The 19084-nt window shown below is 37.5% G+C and overlaps 1 protein-coding gene across 4 annotated transcripts in view; it reads left to right on the plus strand.

The window, feature by feature from the left end:
- pde10a (phosphodiesterase 10A) overlaps positions 1-19084 on the plus strand; it is a 133308-nt gene that overhangs the window by 76143 nt on the left and 38081 nt on the right. For all 4 annotated transcript variants that reach the window (XM_084093842.1, XM_084093843.1, XM_084093844.1 and 1 more), the window contains exon 2: positions 13572-13703. In XM_084093842.1, coding sequence (XP_083949968.1) covers positions 13572-13703 — 132 coding nt within the window. The remainder of the gene's footprint in view (positions 1-13571; positions 13704-19084) is intronic.

Consider the following 19084-nt stretch of genomic DNA (forward strand, 5'->3'; position numbering starts at 1 on the left):
CTGGACGGGAAGGATAACTCTGGGAGTTGGAAGGGGTTCTGCCTTCTCACAACGCGACACAGGTTCGTGGATCTGAGTGTCGCGATTTTGGTTTCATATCACATATCGTTACAGCCCTAGTGCTCGTACATATAATGGCAGTGAATAACAACCAGCATCAAGCTTTAAAAAAAGATTCAAAAGTATCACAGAATGCTCATACATCATGTCGCATATTTCACGTGTTCTGATGGTATGCTATAGAGTTTAGTGAAAACTGAAATGTATTATTTAACGGAAATCCTGAGCTTGGCTGTTGGTCTTCAACTGCGTGTTCATGAGACTCTATTAGCGCCTAAGTTTACTTTGAGAAAAGCACACAAATTGTGAGAAATCAAGATTAATAAAAACACAATGCCTAGAAATCCCCCAAAAAGTGTCCCTGTACTTTCTCCACTCAGTTGAATATCTCTGGAACAGAACTCAAATTGTCTGCTGACAGTCAGAATGAAAGTTGACAGATGTAAACACGATATCTGTATACCCAAACACAACGGATACATTCACCTCAGAGAAAAAAGTACATGGATTGTATTTCATGTTGTAATTTTTAATCTTTTATTAATCTCTGCGCATTTGGCAGGCACTTTTATACAAAGCGAGCATTGCATTCAAGATATACATTTTATCATGTTCTTGGCATCATGATCCACACTTTTAGATACAGCTGCAGGATTTAATTTACATTCAAGCAAAGTCTAAAACTTAAAGGAACACTCCACCCATTTGCATTAAGCTTTGCAATGTTAGAAACCCAGTCATACTACTGAATGGTCGTGCAACATTTTCTCATTTTCCCCTGAGACGAGAGAAATCTGTATTTACCTCTTTACACTTCCTCCTACAATGACGCAAAAATCGTCATTTTGCGTCATTGTAGGAGGAAGTGTAAGAGGGGGGGATTTCTGTTAAGACTACAAGCACTAGTTCCCACCCTTTCAAACCCGCCCATAGGGGGTTGGAGCTAATGCGCTAACAGACCTATCACAGATCAGTGCGAGTACGTTTGATTTCACCAGCAGAAACCTGCAGAAAGCATGGACGAAGAAAGCTGAGTAGTAGGGGTTACCATACACTTTTTCCCGGACATGTCCGGCCGTCGAGATCAACAAAAATGTCCGGGATTCAGCTTTTGCTTTCTGCGGTCACCATTCATTGTTTACATGCTCACCTTTTGTTTCAATCTAACTGAATTCATTCCGATTGGTGAATCTGAATGTAGTGTTTACATGAACGCTAAACAAGTGATCGGTTGATGTGCATTTTACCATTGCTAAGAAGATTCCCGCTCCTCCGTGAGAGATACGAGACCAGTGCCTCACAGGTGTCGGTCATCAGTAATCACACCACGCCTCGCACCGTTCTCCCGCGCCCCTCAGCCTCGTACTGCTCGCCACAGTAAACATGATGAATGGCGACTGTAGAACGCAAAAGCCGAATCCCGGACATTTTGGGCGATCTCGAAATCACGGGCAAACTCGTCACGGAGACTCACTCGTAGCCTAGCCTTGCCTTGTTGTTTTCAACTGCGCTCTCTTACCGGTAGGCGTGGCTTGGGAGTGGCCTCGTAGGGCAGCGAAGCAAGTGCATTCTGGGAGTTGTTGTCTTTCATCCACATAAGCCAAAAATACATTTTCTGGCTTTTCTCAGTCTAAAAAGCTCCAAATTCAAAAATAATTTCACATTTCTTCTACATAAATGACCTATTTTAAATACACATTCATCTTTCCAGCGGTGGAATGTTCCTTTAAACATACCTAAAACTACAACACTATTCAAAACCTGTGTAGGCCACAAATTATCTGGTAATTTCAAAATATTGCTATCAAAATATAATCTTTGTTGATGTTACAAATCACTTCTATTTTTTAAAAGAACAAACTGAAAGGGTTAGGTTAGGGTCTGTATGATCATATTGTTGTGATGTCTGATGACTGATATCATATCATAAGCTACAGTTTATAGTTGCTAACTTGAGTTTCAGACGTTCATTAGGAACAATATTCTTTGTGTTCAAGGACAGCGTGGGTTGTTCTAAGAGACATTATCAGCGCCTACGTCTACATATCACCACTCTAATCATTTGATCATAGTTTTCCTTGTTTTTGTGTTAAAAAGTACAGACCTAGACCTTCTCTTGTGCTGTGTGAAGCAAGTGATTTTGCAACCCAGGAGGAATGTTTTGGATGTGCAGCCAGTGCTTTCCAAGTACCACTGGCAGGGGACGTAACAAATGCAGCTGTTTTGTTTGAACCTTTTCTTTGTCCAAGTTATGCCATGATCACTTCCCCATGTCTGGAAGATGCCACACAAGACAAAGTGTGAAAAGTGCCAGCCTCCCTGGATAATGCATCTGCTTAGCAAATGAATAAATAATGGGAACATTTCTAAAGTGCTGCTGTGTGCTGTGGCTTCATGTGGCAGAATATAAAGCTAGATCTTTACGTTTTCTGCAAATGAAAGAAAATGTAAGTGGTGTTGCCTGTGTAAAACTCACAGCCACAGTATTCGGGCAAACAAAAACAAAAAAATATTTAAGAATTGGCTCTCTTTGAGTTTACACTAGAAAACTAGAATTTGAATTAAATTAGCCACACAGGATGTTAAATTGGAATTTGATTTGGAATTTGGCACACAATACTGAAATTTACATACATTTTCATGAATACTTTTTTTTATATTATTATCATGCCTATTATATTCAATTCAATTTAGGTTTATTTGTATAGATCTTTTCACAAAACATAATATTTCTATATATCATGCTGCACAATAGGGAAGTTTAAGTTTTGTGACAAAACATCATTACATTTCAAGAATTATTCCTATTATATATTATTATTATTATGCATGTTATATAATATTATGCTTGTTTCCAGATATGTTGTTGTTTTCCTCACATGATAAGACTTATTTCTCTGAGCTAAGTTCAGTACTGTCATAACATTTAATAACCATCAAAACAGATTTCAGTTTTGTCACATTATTTTCACATACATTTTACAGAACTTAAGTATATGCGAACAAGTAAATATTTTATTAAAAACTATATCTGCAGTATAAAAACTTTTTAATTCTAAGTTTAAATTCAAATTATACCCTCAAATTCAGAAATTGAATTTAAATTAAAATGTTTTGCAATTTGCAATTCATTTCTACATAGTGCAAAAATGCATGGTTGCTATGGTATTCTAAATGTAGATTCTATAGGCCCAAGTCTAAAGAGCCCACCCCTAAATCCCTCATATGTTCCCCTTCAATGTAAGTCTGTAGATTTGTGCACGAGGTGAAAATTAAGTCTAGCACACTTCTAAGCAAGCTGCATGTTTTAAGTTTTCATTCACTGCTGTGGGATGAATTACATGCTGAGTTCATTACTTAAAGTTTAGTCAAATCCCAAACTCTGATTGTGAGCAATAGTGAAGCTAGACTTAGCAAACACCACTAATAACCATTAAATTATAAATATACACTAATATAAATGAATGAAGAGTTCAGATGCAAAAGTCTCTAAGTACCATCTGAAATTTTCTTCTAGAATGATCATTTTTATCAAGCTTGTATATTTAAGTTCAGTAATTTCACTTAAATGGCAATGGACATTACCTATTAATTGTCATTTAAGTGAAATTACTGAACTTAAATATACGAGCTTGATAAAAATGATCATTCTAGAAGAAAATTTCAGATGGCACTTAGAGGCTTTTGCATCTGAACTCTTCAAATATACATTGAATATCACTTAATATTTCTTTGAATGTGGCTTCACCTCCACAAGTGGAACAAAGAAACTAAAGCTGATTTCCATTCCAGCTTGCAATGATAACATTCATTAAAGTTCAGTTCAGTTTGGGGAAGTGAAAAAAGGTTGTTTTTGTCTTTGTGGAGAAAAAACCCATGGGGCACAGCGGTCCAGTTATCGCTATTGGCTGTTTAAAGTGTTATGCAGGGATAGAAAGGGTGGTGAGTCTTGTTGTGGTTTTGGGCTGTTGCTTTGGTTTGCTGTTGTGATCTCTGGCGTCATGTGATGCATGCAGAAGCTTTGATGATGTTGCATGTGATTAGACCACTAATATTTTTTACAGCTCATTCTGCTGTAACACAACAAACAATTAATAAAATGGTACAGGAACACTGCAAGGTGGACTTTGTAATGGGGTGCCAAAGGGCTGTGGATATGTGCCCTACTTTTTCTGTTATGCAGCATTTAAAAAGGACTAGGATAATGAGAGGAAGTATAAGAGGTGACTCATTTGGGGGTTTCAACATCAAGATTTTAGGTTAAGATGTGCAATAATTTGTACATGAATATATCTTAGGTGCTGTGACTGTGCACCATTTGTCGTGCACAAGCTAGGGTTTCAGTGTTAAAATATTTACATTTGTAATTATCTCAGTTTAATATGCAAAGACAACTATAAGTACACCATTAATAGAATCATTTACTATAAAACCCTGACTTTGTGATACTTTTAAAATATTGGTTTGAGCATCCCAACCAACCAGACAATTAGTGGTCAACCGATATATAGTCAGGGTGTTACCTTGTAACGATACTTCACAGACAGGAACATAGTTGAACCAAGGTGTGGGAGTTTTATTAGATCAGAAGCACTGGAGAAACAGGCAAGTAGCAATAGGGGAGTTTCACAGGTAAGTAAACACTGCCCTTGTACAGCTGACTTGGGAACATCTGGAGGACCGGCTGACTTGCTGACGTCTGGCAGGCTGGCATCGGCAGATCTGATGAGACACAGTCAAAAAAAAACAAAAAAACAGATAGTTCAAGGGCGGCCATCAAGACTGGGATGGGGGGACTAGAAGTAGCTGAGACTTGAGAACCCAGCCTCCGTGGCCTCCGTGGCCGAGACAAGGGGACTAGGCATGGTCTTTTTTAGCCAATACAGGACTGGTAGCTAACTCTGAAGCGGCCGATACGGAACAGCTAAGTAAAGTTGGAGTACTCAAACTCGGGCTCTGACTCGAGTCCGGAATCCAGTACAACTTTTTGCGAACTTGCATTTGTCACGTAAAATTAACGTAAACCCTGAGTTATGGAAATTACATGTAGGACCTTTGTGCACGCCATTGTAAATACTGTAGGTCTGTCCCTTCCCCTGTCCCCTTACCACTATATTTGCGGCTCTTCAAGTCCCAATAGTCTGTTCCCCTTCTATTCACCAAGCTATCCCGATTACCACCCCTTGCCTTGAATTAATACATTTATATCGATGGATAAATAAAGTCCCGGCATATAGCTTTTTACATTCAAAAAGCTGTTTCACTCAGAAATGTCACTACACAGAAATCAAGTTGGCCATAACTTCCATTACATTAAGTTTGTATAAAAGAAAAAAAAAAAACAGAATAATAATTATGAAATTATGTGAAATCAAAGCGGCAAGATGCAATTAAGGGTTTGCTTTTGTTACATTTAAAATTTATGTTGTTTTTTTAGAAGTTGTTAAGATAAAAAAAAAAGATATTGACTTATATCGGACTCGACTCAGACCCTTCCCCTTTTGGGCTCGGACTTGACTTGGGCTCGATTGGTTAAAGACTCGTACTCGACTTGGACTCGACTAAGGTGGACTCGAACCCAACACGTCAGTTAAGGGTTTCAGGGACAATCTCCTTGGTCATATAACAGAACAGGCAGGAACCTCTGGAATTGTGTATGGCCAACACTGGACGGGTAGCTAACTCTGAAGCGGCCTTCTGTCATACCTTGTATCAAATTCCCAAGTGTTAACTGTCCAATACTCAGTGTATCATAAAATATAACATTTCTGATCTGATATACATGTAATGTTTTAGGCCTGTTAACTGCCAGTGTTCCAGTAGCAGGACATTTGGCATGCCTTTTTTATTGGCTTTTTTTTTTTCTATCACTTATTTTAGTAATCATTATAAATCAGGTATCATTCAAAAGATTAAACACTCCAACCTGTGAAACTGTTTTGAAATTGGATGTTGCATTACCATAGAAAGGGTACTTTAAATCCTTTTAGCAGGCTAAATTTTTGTGAAATTTTTTTTTTCCCCATAAAATACGTATTTTATATAAAATTAAAAAACGTTTAGTTCAGTGCATTTGCTTTACGGTAGACAACCTTCTATAACTATTAGACATTCATTTTTTAAGAGACTTTCTCTTCTGAAATAATCTGCACTGTGTCCTCTTTTTTTAAAGAGAGCAACTTTAGGGTCTGTATTAAAAAACATTCATGAATTACTATTTACTATTTAATTTCCTATGCTCAAAAAAAGGGGGGGGTGACAGTTATCAGTTTAATATGAAGAGAGACACAAATTGCAATTATCTGGTGCTGTTGTCTAAGTATCTCATTTCATTGAGTTGATGCAGCAGGAAACCTCACAGAAGGTCGTCTAGTGTTATTTCTCTCTTCTCACACTCAGCCTGTGTGTCTGCGTCCCCTCCAGTGTCTGATTTATGAAGCAGTGTTCTCTCCCCATGTGCGTCAGCACTGGCTCTGGGAGTCTCGTGAGGCGTTGCGCTCCTGAAAGAGCTGTGTCTCGTGTCTGGACAGCGTCAGTCGGCAGCAGCCCTCGGCCCCCTCCTGGTTTTTTCTCTTTCACTGTCTTTCTCTGTGCGTATACAGACCTGTACCTCCATACATCAACATGCTTTTTCCCCTGAGCTAAACCCAGCTGGTTGCTTTAGCTGACAATTTCACATCATTTACTGAATAAAATGGATAATTCAAAATGCTTTCCCTAATTTTTACAGATAAAATAACGTGTCTACTGTGTTTCTGTATTTTACTAACATTCTAGCAGTAAAAGAATTATAATAGGGATTAGAAATGAAGGTTAAAAAATAATGTTTTAATGTGCCGCTGCAAAAATAGACCAGATGAAATATGTGAGTGATAGTTTAATGAAAGGACCGAGAGATTTCAGTCCAGTGGAATAATTTATAGCCATTCCTGTTCGGCAGTACCTTTTGATCTCTGTAATGTTTAAAAATGAATATGCTTATACTTTATGAACGTATTTCTATAAAAGGACTTTCAGCTAAATGTTCTGGTCAGGGTCAGTCACTTTGTTTAACTTATATGCACTTATTATAATTTTATTATTTACAAAATATAAAGAAAACAAACAGGATGGAAATGAAAAGGTAAATTAGCCATTGCTCAGCAAGCAAAGACGGAGAATTAGCTTACATAAGGTCAGTTGAAGTTCATTTTTAAATTTTTAACATCTTTTGAAATTTTGATGTATAAAACAATTTTGATGTTTTATAGCGATACATCACATAATTAATCAAATACATTGGTAATACGTACTGATATTTGTGCTATTTTCCAACCAAAAATGGTCACTTCCTGGAGGATGATATAATTAAGTACTTATTAATCAGACATTACAAAAAACTAAGAGAATGGAAAGTGAAATTGAGGACACAGGAAAAAAATCTATATGATGATTACCAATTAAAACAATATAGGGGACAATAGCTCATACCAAAATAGTGATCATTGTAAAAATTGTCAGTTTAATATTTTATATAATATATTGAGACATATATGATGCAGACATAAAAATGTATGACTCTGATAATGAACATTAAATTTGGTAGGACCGATGGCAAAATATGTTGTCTTTATTATGTAGCAAGCACAGAATAAAAAGATAAAGCCACAAACCCACAACAGTTTAAATATAAAATTTAAATATAAATATAACAAGCACAAAAAATGTTTTACAACCCAGTCCATCCACCCCATATGGACCAAAACTCCATCAGGTGACAGTTGTAAAGAAAAAAACCTTGGAATAACCTGACTCAGGGGGCCAGATTTATTCCAGGCTGTATCACAGGTCAGACTTGTGCATTGACATTATTCAAAATTTTGCATTCAGCTTCTTCTGCTTGGAGATCGGGAAATGCCATGGTAGAACTGGGTGAGAAAATGGTAGGGTTGTAGTCTGACATATATAATGGTTATTTGTAGTGCAACTTCTGCTAGCTATACAACTGTTTGTGTATGGATATGAATATCTTTCAAACATCTGGTTTGTTTTTAGTGTTCAAAGAGTGGAGGCTCTGCCATTTTCATCTGTTTTGTCTTTTATTGTTGTGCACCAAAACAGTCTATACCCTTTTTCTGCTTGTGGGAGCTCTTGTGGGCTAGTTTGGGTCTCAATATCTTCCTGCTAACGTGTGTGTGTAGTGTGGAACACATGCCTCCCAGCTGTGTTTCCCCTGAGTTTGTACATTAAGTCAAGACTCACATATGCTCAAAGTCTTTGTTTTCAGTTGAGTCCATCCTGGCATTTAAAGAAAAAAAAAGAAATCAATACGTAGACCAGTGATATTTAATTAAAGTTCCTGGAGGTCCAGTCTCTAAATTTTAATTGACACAAAGCTCCGAACAATTGTATCTTAGACAGTTTTAGTGCTGTAAGAACTTTGCATTTAATTTCTGGTCTTGTTTTGTTTTGTTTTGTTTTGTTTTTTTGATAAATGTTTAAACTGGCAGCTGTAACTTTAAAAGTAAAAAAAAATTAAATACATTTTCTATAATATGCCGCCATTGCATTAAAATGGGTAACTGCTACGGTTGGAGAAAAAACATATTGAGAAAATGATTCATGATCTAGAAACTTTCTTTGATCTGGACGATCATCCACTAATTGGTGACCTATGGAGTAGACTGTAGAAGTGGGTCTCTGAAGGCTTTCAAGCCATCCTAGGTGCATATGACTATCTTCTTTCAGACGAACACAAACAAACAAAAATTAAAGCTCTTCCAAGCTTTATAATGGTAGTGAATGGCGGTCCTGATTTTGAAGTCCAAAAAAGTGCATCCATCCATCCATCATAAAATTATTCCATACGACTCCAGGGGGTTAATAAAGGCCTTCTGAAGCAAAGCGATTGTGTTTTTTATATCCATATTTAAAACTTTATAAATGAAAAAAACTAGCTTCCGGCAGATGCAAGTCGTCTTACGCTAAAAGAGTAACCCCTGATATTATGTATGACATAGTATGTAGGAGTAGCATAAGCTTTGACGCCTCTCGTGGTTCAAAAAAATAGGGCTCCTCTTCTCTTATATCAAAATCCTCTGACATTTCTCTTTAAAAATCCTCGTTTTAGACTTCTAATTTGTGACCAGTGTTTTGTTTTGCTCTATACTCTGCGCTTCCGCATTCTTTAATACGTCATGCGTCAGGTCAAGTGTTACTCTTTTACCCTAAATCAATGCGTACGGCCGTCTGTCGGAAGCTAGTTATTTTAGTTTATAAAAGTTTTAAATATGGATATTTTTCTCACACAAATGCATCGCTTCAGAGGTCCTTTATTAACCCCCCGGAGCCGTGTGGAGCACTTTTATAATGGATGGATGAACTTTTTTGGACTTCAAAATCAGGATCACTACCATTATAAAGCTTGGAAGAGCCAGGACATTTTTTAATATAACTCTGATTGTATTCGTCTGAAAGTCGTAAACACCTACAGTACATGTAGGATGGCTTGAGGGTGATAGCCTGGTAATACCAAACTCTGCTACTTCGCTTTGCTTCGTAGAAAGAGTCTGGCATGGCATAATTGAAAAGCGCTTGTCTGAAGTTTAAAGGGATAGTTCGCCCAAAAATGATATTTAAGCCATGATTTACTCACCCTCAAGCCGTTCGAGATGCATATGTCAATCTTTTTTCAGACGAACACATTTTCAGTTATTTTAGAAAATGTCTTAGATCTTTCAGTGGTTATAATGTGAAGCAATGGGGTCCAGCTGCTTCAAGTCGCAAAATGTGCATGCATCCTTCACAAAAATAATCCATCCGGCTCCAGGGGGATAAACGAAGGCCTTCTGAGGGTAATCCGTGCAGTTTTGTCGTAAAAATATACATATTTAAAACTTTATAAACGAAAATAACTGGCTTCCGGTGGCGGTCGGCGCGCGTTCATGGAGATGGTTGCTGGCTTATGACGTAGGACGTAGCGCAGGAAGCGTCGTGACGTAGAACGAGCGTGACAGCGCAGCTAGAGAGCAGAGCAAAACTCTACGTTCGCTCTACGTCACGACGTCATTCATCTCCATGAACGCGCGCCGACCGCCACCGGAAGCCAGTTATTTTCATTTATAAAGTTTTAAATATGTAGATTTTTACGACAAAACTGCACGGATTACCCTCAGAAGACCTTCGTTTATCCCCCTGGAGCCGGATGGATTATTTTTGTGAAGGATGCATGCACATTTTGCGACTTGAATCAGCTGGACCCCATTGCTTCACATTATAACCACTGAAAGATCTAAGACATTTTCTAAAATAACTGAAAATGTGTTCGTCTGAAAAAAGATTGACATATGCATCTCGAACGGCTTGAGGGTGAGTAAATCATGGCTTAAATATCATTTTTGGGCGAACTATCCCTTTAAAATCATTGGTTACCCATAAGCCAATCACATAACGTTTGGTTATGGTGTGTGTTATGCGCATGCTCAGCTGCATCTAACTTCCACTGTAAACACATGTATGATGCGAAAACAAAACCATCGAGCGAAATACCGGAGTGAACATGGCTGTGAACGACTTTTGCAGATTATGTGAAGTAAATCTACGCATCCACGGTACAATCAGCGTCTACGTCACGGCTCTCAGCCCGCCCTCTGTTCGTTGATTGGCCGGCTGTTTTCAGGCCGGAGGAAAACGGAAAGCTATTACGCTGTCTCAGACTGAGTACAGAAGCGAAATGAAATTGAATGGAAGTACGAAGTCTGACGTAGTCAGGCTATGAGGGTGAGTCCTTGCCTACAAACCAACCCTCAACAAACTACTTGTCTGGCCTTAAAACTTATAATACAGAATTTTTATCGCTTCCACGTAGCCACGCGAACCGGAATTATCCCGACAACGCTTTATCAGTGATCAGTATCTTGTTACCTTTTTTTGTCTTAAGCCTATGAACAATTGCATATAATACTTAGCAGGAAGTTGACACACTTAAATATTGCTTATTTATTTCCTGCAACAGTTAATCATAGGACAAGCTGAGCGTGAGCAAATATAAAAACAATCATTAAAAAATAAAATGGGGTTCTACTAGACCTACCCACACAGGCTGGCTTGTTTTTAGCTAACCAAAATGTGCTTGGCTTCAGCAATGGCCCAGTAAATTGATGTTTGCCCTGACAACGAAGACAATAAAGAACAGCACTTAGTAAGCTCTCAAACACTTAATTGCCTATTAAACACAGTCAACTTGTCATTCTTCTTCCTGTGCCTCCAAAAGGGCCTCCTTGTTTGCTGGGAAGCCCCATGTACTATAAACTAGTTGTTGAATTACTTCAGATTTTAAAGTCGAGTCGACGTTGACTAGTCACTGATGATGCCATTAATTAACAAATAAGCTTGAACCTTGAGCTGAGACTCGAACACGTGTTGTCTTATGCCAACGCATTCTCATCCTTGGGCGTCATATACTGACGCTTTTGACATTTCGTCGACATCGAACGCACATGGCACCCTTTAGCGTCAATATGACACGCACAGAGCTTTGTTCGGTTATGGGTAGGTTTAGGTCTAGTGTAGGGTTAGGGTTAGACCACTAGGAGGCGCCTTCTGGCCCATTTCTATCTGCGTCTCATATTGACGCTAAAGGGTGCCATGTGCGTTCGATGTCGACGAAATGTCAAAAGCGTCAATATATGACGCCCTAGGATGAGAACGGGCTGCTTATGCACAGATATGGAATATTACACAACGCTGCCCACAAGGCTATTGCTCCTACATTACAGCTTTTTATCAGTTCTTTTGTCTTTGGGTCATTATATTTCTGTTTTAGATTTCTGCTCATTCTAAATCAGATACAGATGAAGTAGCACAGTAAAGATTACATAAATATGAATGCATTACATAGAGCGATTGCATGTGAATTAATTCTACCTGGCAGCGTCTCTCTACTAATAGTGAAGCTGTGGGTTTTAGTTACTAAGAAATATATCATAGAACTTTTCAGTTTCTAAGCTATTTTATTGATAAATCACAGAACTGCGTTGACGATACATTTCTGTGCTACTGAATGTTTCTGTGTGTGTGCGCGATCTGCACGTGATGTGCGAGCAACTGTCTGTACTGTGTGTGTGTGTGTGTGTGTGTGTGTGTGTTTGTGTGTGTGTGTTACAATGCAGACTGGAATTGCTGTCGACTCGTTTCAGCAGTTTTATTAGTCTTCTTTTAGGAGACAATAACTTTTGTCGCGCACTTTGATCTTTAAAACTTTGCAGACCTTTTACATTCACAAACAGCTTTATTACGCACTGACTGCATTAAAGGTAATATTCGAAAAAGCATAATAGGGGCACTTTAAGCTCTGAAGGAGATATTGGGGTGAATGCCCGAGCTGCAGTTTTTCATACAACTGCAAAAAAGCAGAACAAAAGTTGTCCATATGAATTGTGAGATATATTTAGCTGGCAGGCCAAAAAACTAAACAAAAAAAAAACATTCTTTTACATTACAAGCTATCAGAATTTCCTCTTAACCCTTATAAGCTATTCGTTTTTAATGTACACTCAGGATGTTGGGGTCTCCAGAGATCTTAGGCAATAAAATGTGATTTTGTAACATAATAATATATATATTTTGTTTTTTAAACAAGTGTAATATCACTCATGTTATTAATGTTTTACTCTACATTTGTGCAGTATTGGGGGGATTTATTACATTATTTATTTATTTTAATAGGTAGGGGTGTTGTGTGTGTTTACTCCATCATGGATGTGTTGTGGTGTCGCCCCTTCATTTATTGTGTTTTCTGCATTGTTTTTATAGTGTGTGCGTGCATGCGTATTAGCATGAGCGTTCCACATTGTGGATGTTCTGTTGGGTTGCCACTTCCATGTATTTGTGGTCTGTGTTGTGGCTGATTTAGCTTTTTTATTTGACAAATATATAGATTTTTTATTTATTTTTTTCATTTCCCCATTCATCCTATTTTAAGTTATGTTAACATACAACCAGATATCATTCCAATTAATTTTTCTCTCCGTAAAGCTAGCAAGTCTCAACCTCGACATCAAGTCTCATGCCATTTAGATGAAGGGAATTTTTTTTGTTTATTTCAGCAAACATCATTTTCCATCAAAAAGACCCAGAATAGTAATGTTTGACCATGTAAATATCAGCAGCTGCACCAAATTGCATATTTTTACTCCGTTTGGGCTGAATAAAATTGAGGTGTTTTTGTCTTCCTTGAATATGAGCTCCATATTGTCCTGTATTATTCTGCATTAGCCATAAAAGCCAAATCAAATATGATACAACAACAACAAACACATATCCAATAATATAAAAACACATCCAAACCTTTTTTTCTGTTCAGTGTCAAAAAATAAATGTATTTTATTTGTCAGTCTTTACAGGGTTAAGTACAGTAAACTATTTTGCCAGTATTGATGCGTTTTCTGTAGAACTAGGAACAATGGACAACCACGTCTATTTGTGAATAAATGTGTTTGGGTAAGAAAATAATGGTGATGATTTTGTTGCAGGTCTGACGGATGAAAAAGTGAAGGCGTATCTCTCCCTCCACCCGCAGATGCTGGATGAGTTTGTGCTGGAAAGCGTGAGTGCGGAGACGGTGGACAGATGGCTGAAACGGAAGAACAGCAGTCAGCCTGCAGGTACGGGCTCGTGGCGTGTGCTAGAATATTCTGCAATAGTGCTGTCAAAAATAGTCCTGCGTTTACTTGCTGCGACAGTGTCTTTGATTTTTTTGAGGGTGACTTTTTAGATGGCATTTCACACAATTGTAAACACAATATGGATATTTTGAATGCATACTTTGCATTTTGTTTCTATGCTTTATTCCTGGTTAACCTTTGCTTCTGGAAAAAGTATATGCATTAACAGTGGTTCTCAATAAAACCCTTTTAAAAAAGCGTTAAAAACGAAACGAAATAGTTAGTTGAGATAAAATGCAACTAGCCATACAATTGTACATAACAAAATAAATAGATTTTTCCCCCTCAAAGAAATAAAAAATACTTCCCAAATAATTATTTTGTTGCTGTTCTCTTGGTAATATGGCTATAATTATCATATCTGGCCTTATGTTTGCTCCATGGTATATAAACATTTTTGTTACTTGAAATAAAATGAACGTTAACTGAAATAAAATTTTAGCTAGTTGCAAAGGCATCATTTCTCAGTTTATTTTAGTCTAACTTGAAATAAATGAATAATATATATAGACAATATATATAGACAAACGATATAGACAGTTGGTAGCACTTTACAATAAGGTTTCATTAGTTAACTACATTAGTTAGCATGAACTGATAATGAACTGCACTTATACACCATTTAATCTTTGTTAATGTTAATTTCAACATTTACTAATACATTATTAAAATCAAAGGTTGTATTTGTTAACATTAGTTAATGCACTGTGAATTAACATAACAATGAACAGCTGTATTTTATTAACTAACATTAACAAAGATTAACAAATACAGTAACAAATGTATTGCTCATGGTTAGTTCATGTTAGTTAATACATTAACTAATGTTAACTAATGAACCTTATTGTAAAGTGTTACCGACATATAAAGAAAAATAACACAAATGACAAAACACACAAACCGGTAATAAAATTAGTAGATTAAAATGAAAAATGAAAAAATATAAATCAAAACTATATAAATAATATATTTATATATAATTATATGTAAAATCAAAATAGAAAATATTAATAAAAACCCGGTTGTACAAATTAGAAATTTAAGACATTTTGTATGTTCATTAATTATCATTAAAATTTCTTACACATCTGAGGCAAAACATGTATTATTGAAGTTAAGTTTTAATATCTTAATATGCATTTAATATCCATTTATCCTTTCCATATAGACAGGAATCTGTTTGGCACACTAAATGTCTTTTCAACAGGACCCTAAAACAGTCCTGGAGCACCACCAGCAGCGCACATTTTGTACGTCTCCCTCATCTGACACACTGACTTCAGATCTCGCAGTCTCTACTAATGAGCTGATGAGTTGAATCGCATTTTTTGGTTCTGATTTTGTTTATTTTTACTTATTTTTGATCATGTGGGGAAAAAAAATCAAGAGAAAAAAACCCCCATCAATAGACTTCATACACCTCTTCTGTGCGTGTGTCTGTGTTTATGTAACCTGAGCAGCAAAGACTGCAGAAGGCTAAAGGGTTAGCGCACTGGTGAAAGTATGAGAGAGAGGGCCTGCTGGGTCCTTACGGGTCATTAGGGCTGTTTAAGCGGGACTGGCTTCTCTGTGCACAGCATGCTTCGTGCCTCGGCCCGCTCCACTCGACCCATCACATCCATCAAGGGCCCACAGGGCTGGCGGCCGGCCCAGCTCAGCTACTGACGTCAGAGCCAGCCTCCAGGGGCATGCAGTCGGTCGGGGCGGGGGGGCGTGAGGAGGGGGAATGTGTCGCATTTTGGGAATGTTTTCTGCATGAGTGCAGCAGTGCTCTCTCACAGGCAGCCGGCTGATGGTTAACCTCGGCTCTGCTTCTCAGGCACCGTTTCAACGTCAGTCTCTCTGTAAAGCATGTGTGCCAGTTTCTGTCTTGGCCTGTGATGCATATCAAGCAGTGCTTTGAATTATTATGCATGTTAGCTTACAAATTCTTTGTGCACGTCAATGATTTTTCTTTTTAGTCAACCAAGACACATTTTACTTTTCATATATGATCATCATGTTAAGACTGAGCATCTTCTCAACGATTCTTTTTTTTTTTTTTTTTTTGTGAACAGTAATTCTAATATTTTTTTATTTAGTTTATTTGATTAACACTTTTTGCAATACACACGGTTTCAGATCAGCTAATAGAACATCATTTGTGACTGGCTGGGTTAAAAAAAAAAAAAATCCCCAAATTTTAATATTCAGTATGTACCTCAATATTTATGAATCTGAAATGTCTTAAAAGTGTCACTTTTATTAGTCCGAAGAGCCTTTTTGTCTTAACACTTTCATTTTCATAGATCCTGAGGATTGTTTCTTGAGTGGCACAAGTGACACTCTTCGGGTAACGTAAAGGCCAAATGAAAAGCACATATTTTTACATTCTTAATTTTTTAATTAACATCAAAATCACTGCAAATAAACCATGAGCATTCAATAAATCACCCTGCCCTATGATGAACAGACCTTAAAGGGACAGTTCACCTAAAGGGATGGTTTAATACTTTCTTCTGTGGATCACAAAATATCTTCTTTTGTGATCCGTGAAAGAAAGAAAGAAAGAAAGAAAGAAAGAAAGAAAGAAAGAAAGAAAGTTACTGCATTTTTAGATTCCGAGAATAAGAGACAAACGATGCAGGTTACTCACATGACTCCAGTCCTAAAGAGAGCAAAACAAAATAAAAAGTCAAATCTGAACATCTTATACTTTTCCTTTGATAGGTCACAAGTGTACTTGTGAGATCACTGATCAGTTTAATAATAGATTGTCCTAATCTGGTGTGCTCCAAGCTGTCCTGAGCTGTGGAGATACCCGGACATCATATGATTCCTCTGTTGTGGTGTATGAGAGAGCATCACTTCAGGCCCGACAGCAGCACTGTCAGCAGGGCCTAGGGCTTCAGTCCATGTGATGCTCTTCGTATCGGTCTGTTCCAACTTTTGCAAATACTGTGACCTGTAATTCCTCTAGTATGTCAGGCCCTTTTGGAATTCATGTCGATTACACAGTCAAAGAACCATCAGCTTTTATGTCGTGTTTGAGCATTGTCTCACCCATCGTATATGAATACACATTTACAGTATATAAATGTTAATAGTGTATATTCTCTCTCTTGAAAGTGCTTATTGGCTTTTGAAACTGAGTACCTCTGCATTAAAAATAAAGTGTTCGAAAGTGCACTAAAGTCATCCTACTCTGACGATGTGACATTGAATGACTTGTCAAATCAATAGGCTAAAGGACAAGACCTACTGGTGACATCTAGCTCTTTCTAATTCTGTCTCCTTCAAGGATTTTCAAGCATAGATCTTTTTGCTTGTGACGGAGAATGACTACTTACACTGCAGAGGCCAACATCTGTTCAATAAGACACTGTTGGGTATTATTATATTGAAATTTAGGATGTAAATAGCTTTTACTTTGAAGGTGCAGCTTCTCTGTGAAATGTGATCAGTCATATTTTTATATCTTGTGATTATTTTTACCCTGGAAGCACACATTTACAAACACTCCAGCCTTTATCTCTTTGTGGACTGTGACATGTATTCAAACTAGTGTTATAATAGCTATTTAAGCAAATAATCTATAGCTCTTTTGTGTGTATTTATTCTTTATCTTTATATATTAGGCTCCACCTTAAATTTAAGTCTATAGATTTTTTTTGTGCACATTTTATTGTCCGTAAGGCAAAAAGCGCATGTCCAAAAGTAATAAGGTACATGTAAAATGTACATTGTGCATACATGTCATCCAGGATGAGTTATGTGTCAAAGTTTAAAGTGTTTCTGTCATTGTTTATTCGCCCTCATACCTAAACCTCATGTTGTTTTTTTTTTTTGTTTTTTCTTATCAATTAATCTGTGGATCTAATTCATAATACCAGTGTGAAGGATTTATTCACAAATTGTTCTGATCCTGCATGCACTGATCCAGATGCAGCAGAATTGTTATTCAGTCTATTCTTCACAAAAAACTCCCATAAGCATTATGAAGACTTGGAATATGGGCCATATATCAAGCCACATTTATATATATATATATTACTTTATACAATACAGATTGTTTCAAAGCTATTAAAATAACAGGGTGGGTTGCACCAATAAGGGTTAAGTTTAAATCTAGATTAAATCAAGGTTTATGTAATAATTATGTTGCACCAAACTTCAAACCTTGTTTAAAAACAAGCAGGCTTACATTTAAACCATGTGTTCTCCTTTACATTTCAGATTAAGTTTGTTCCTGTTCAAAGAATACTGCTCGACGTTGCACCATTCTTTGAAACGTCGTGGTAATTGAGTATTGGAAGCGTTTCAGATATTTCAGTATCGATATGTATTAAAATATTTTTGACAACACTTCATTACACTTAGTTTATTAATTCAGATGTCTTTTTAAAAGACTACAACTGAAAACTGTATATATTATACATAAAATTAAACCCGCCAAAGTGGCTAGTAGAGTGACTGTGTTACACGCCACCGCTGAAATCCACCCGCATTTGACGGGTTGGCGAGTGTTAACGTCAAGCCTTGGACACACCTCTTAATTATTGAATTCAGGTGTTTCAATCAGACACATTGCCGCAGGTGTATACAATCAAGCACCTGGCAATGAAGTCTGCATTTACAAACTTTTGTGGGGAAAAATGTTGTGGGTCGTTCTAAAGAGCTCAGTGGATTACTGTGCCATCTTTACTATAAATCAGTTCATGAAGTTTCATTCCTGCTGCTAGTTTCATTAATATCAGCACAAAAACTGCGTGGCGGGAGCTTCATGGAATGGGTTTTCATGGCCGAGCAGCTGCATTTAGGCCTCACATCACCAAGTACATTGCCAAGTGTCAGATAGAGAGGTGTAAAACACACGCTGCCACTGGAGTCTGGAGTAGTGGAAATTTGTTATGTGGAGTAATGGATCATGCTTCTGTGTTTGGCAGTCTGATGGGTGAGTCTGGGTTTGTCAGATGCCAGGAGAACGTTACCTTCCTGACTGTATTGTGCCAACTGCAAAGTTTGGAGATGGAGGGATAATGGTAATGGGGCTGTTTTTCAGGGGTTGGTCTAGGCCCCTTACTAACAGTGAAGGAAAACCTTAATGCTTCGGCATACCAAGACATTTTGGACAATGCTATGCTTCCAACAGTTTGGGGAAGGCACTTTGCTATTCCAGCACGGCTGTGCCCCAGTACACAAAGCAAGGTCCATAAAGACATGGTTGGATGAGTTTAGTGTGGAAGAACTTGACTGGCCCGCACAGAGTCCTGAAATCATGCCCATCAAACACTGTTGAGATGAACTGATTGCAAGCCCGGCCTTCTCGTCCAACATCAGTT

The sequence above is a fragment of the Abramis brama genome, assembly GCF_963993115.1.
Source record: "Abramis brama genome assembly, chromosome: 19".
Classification (NCBI taxonomy): domain Eukaryota; kingdom Metazoa; phylum Chordata; class Actinopteri; order Cypriniformes; family Leuciscidae; genus Abramis; species Abramis brama.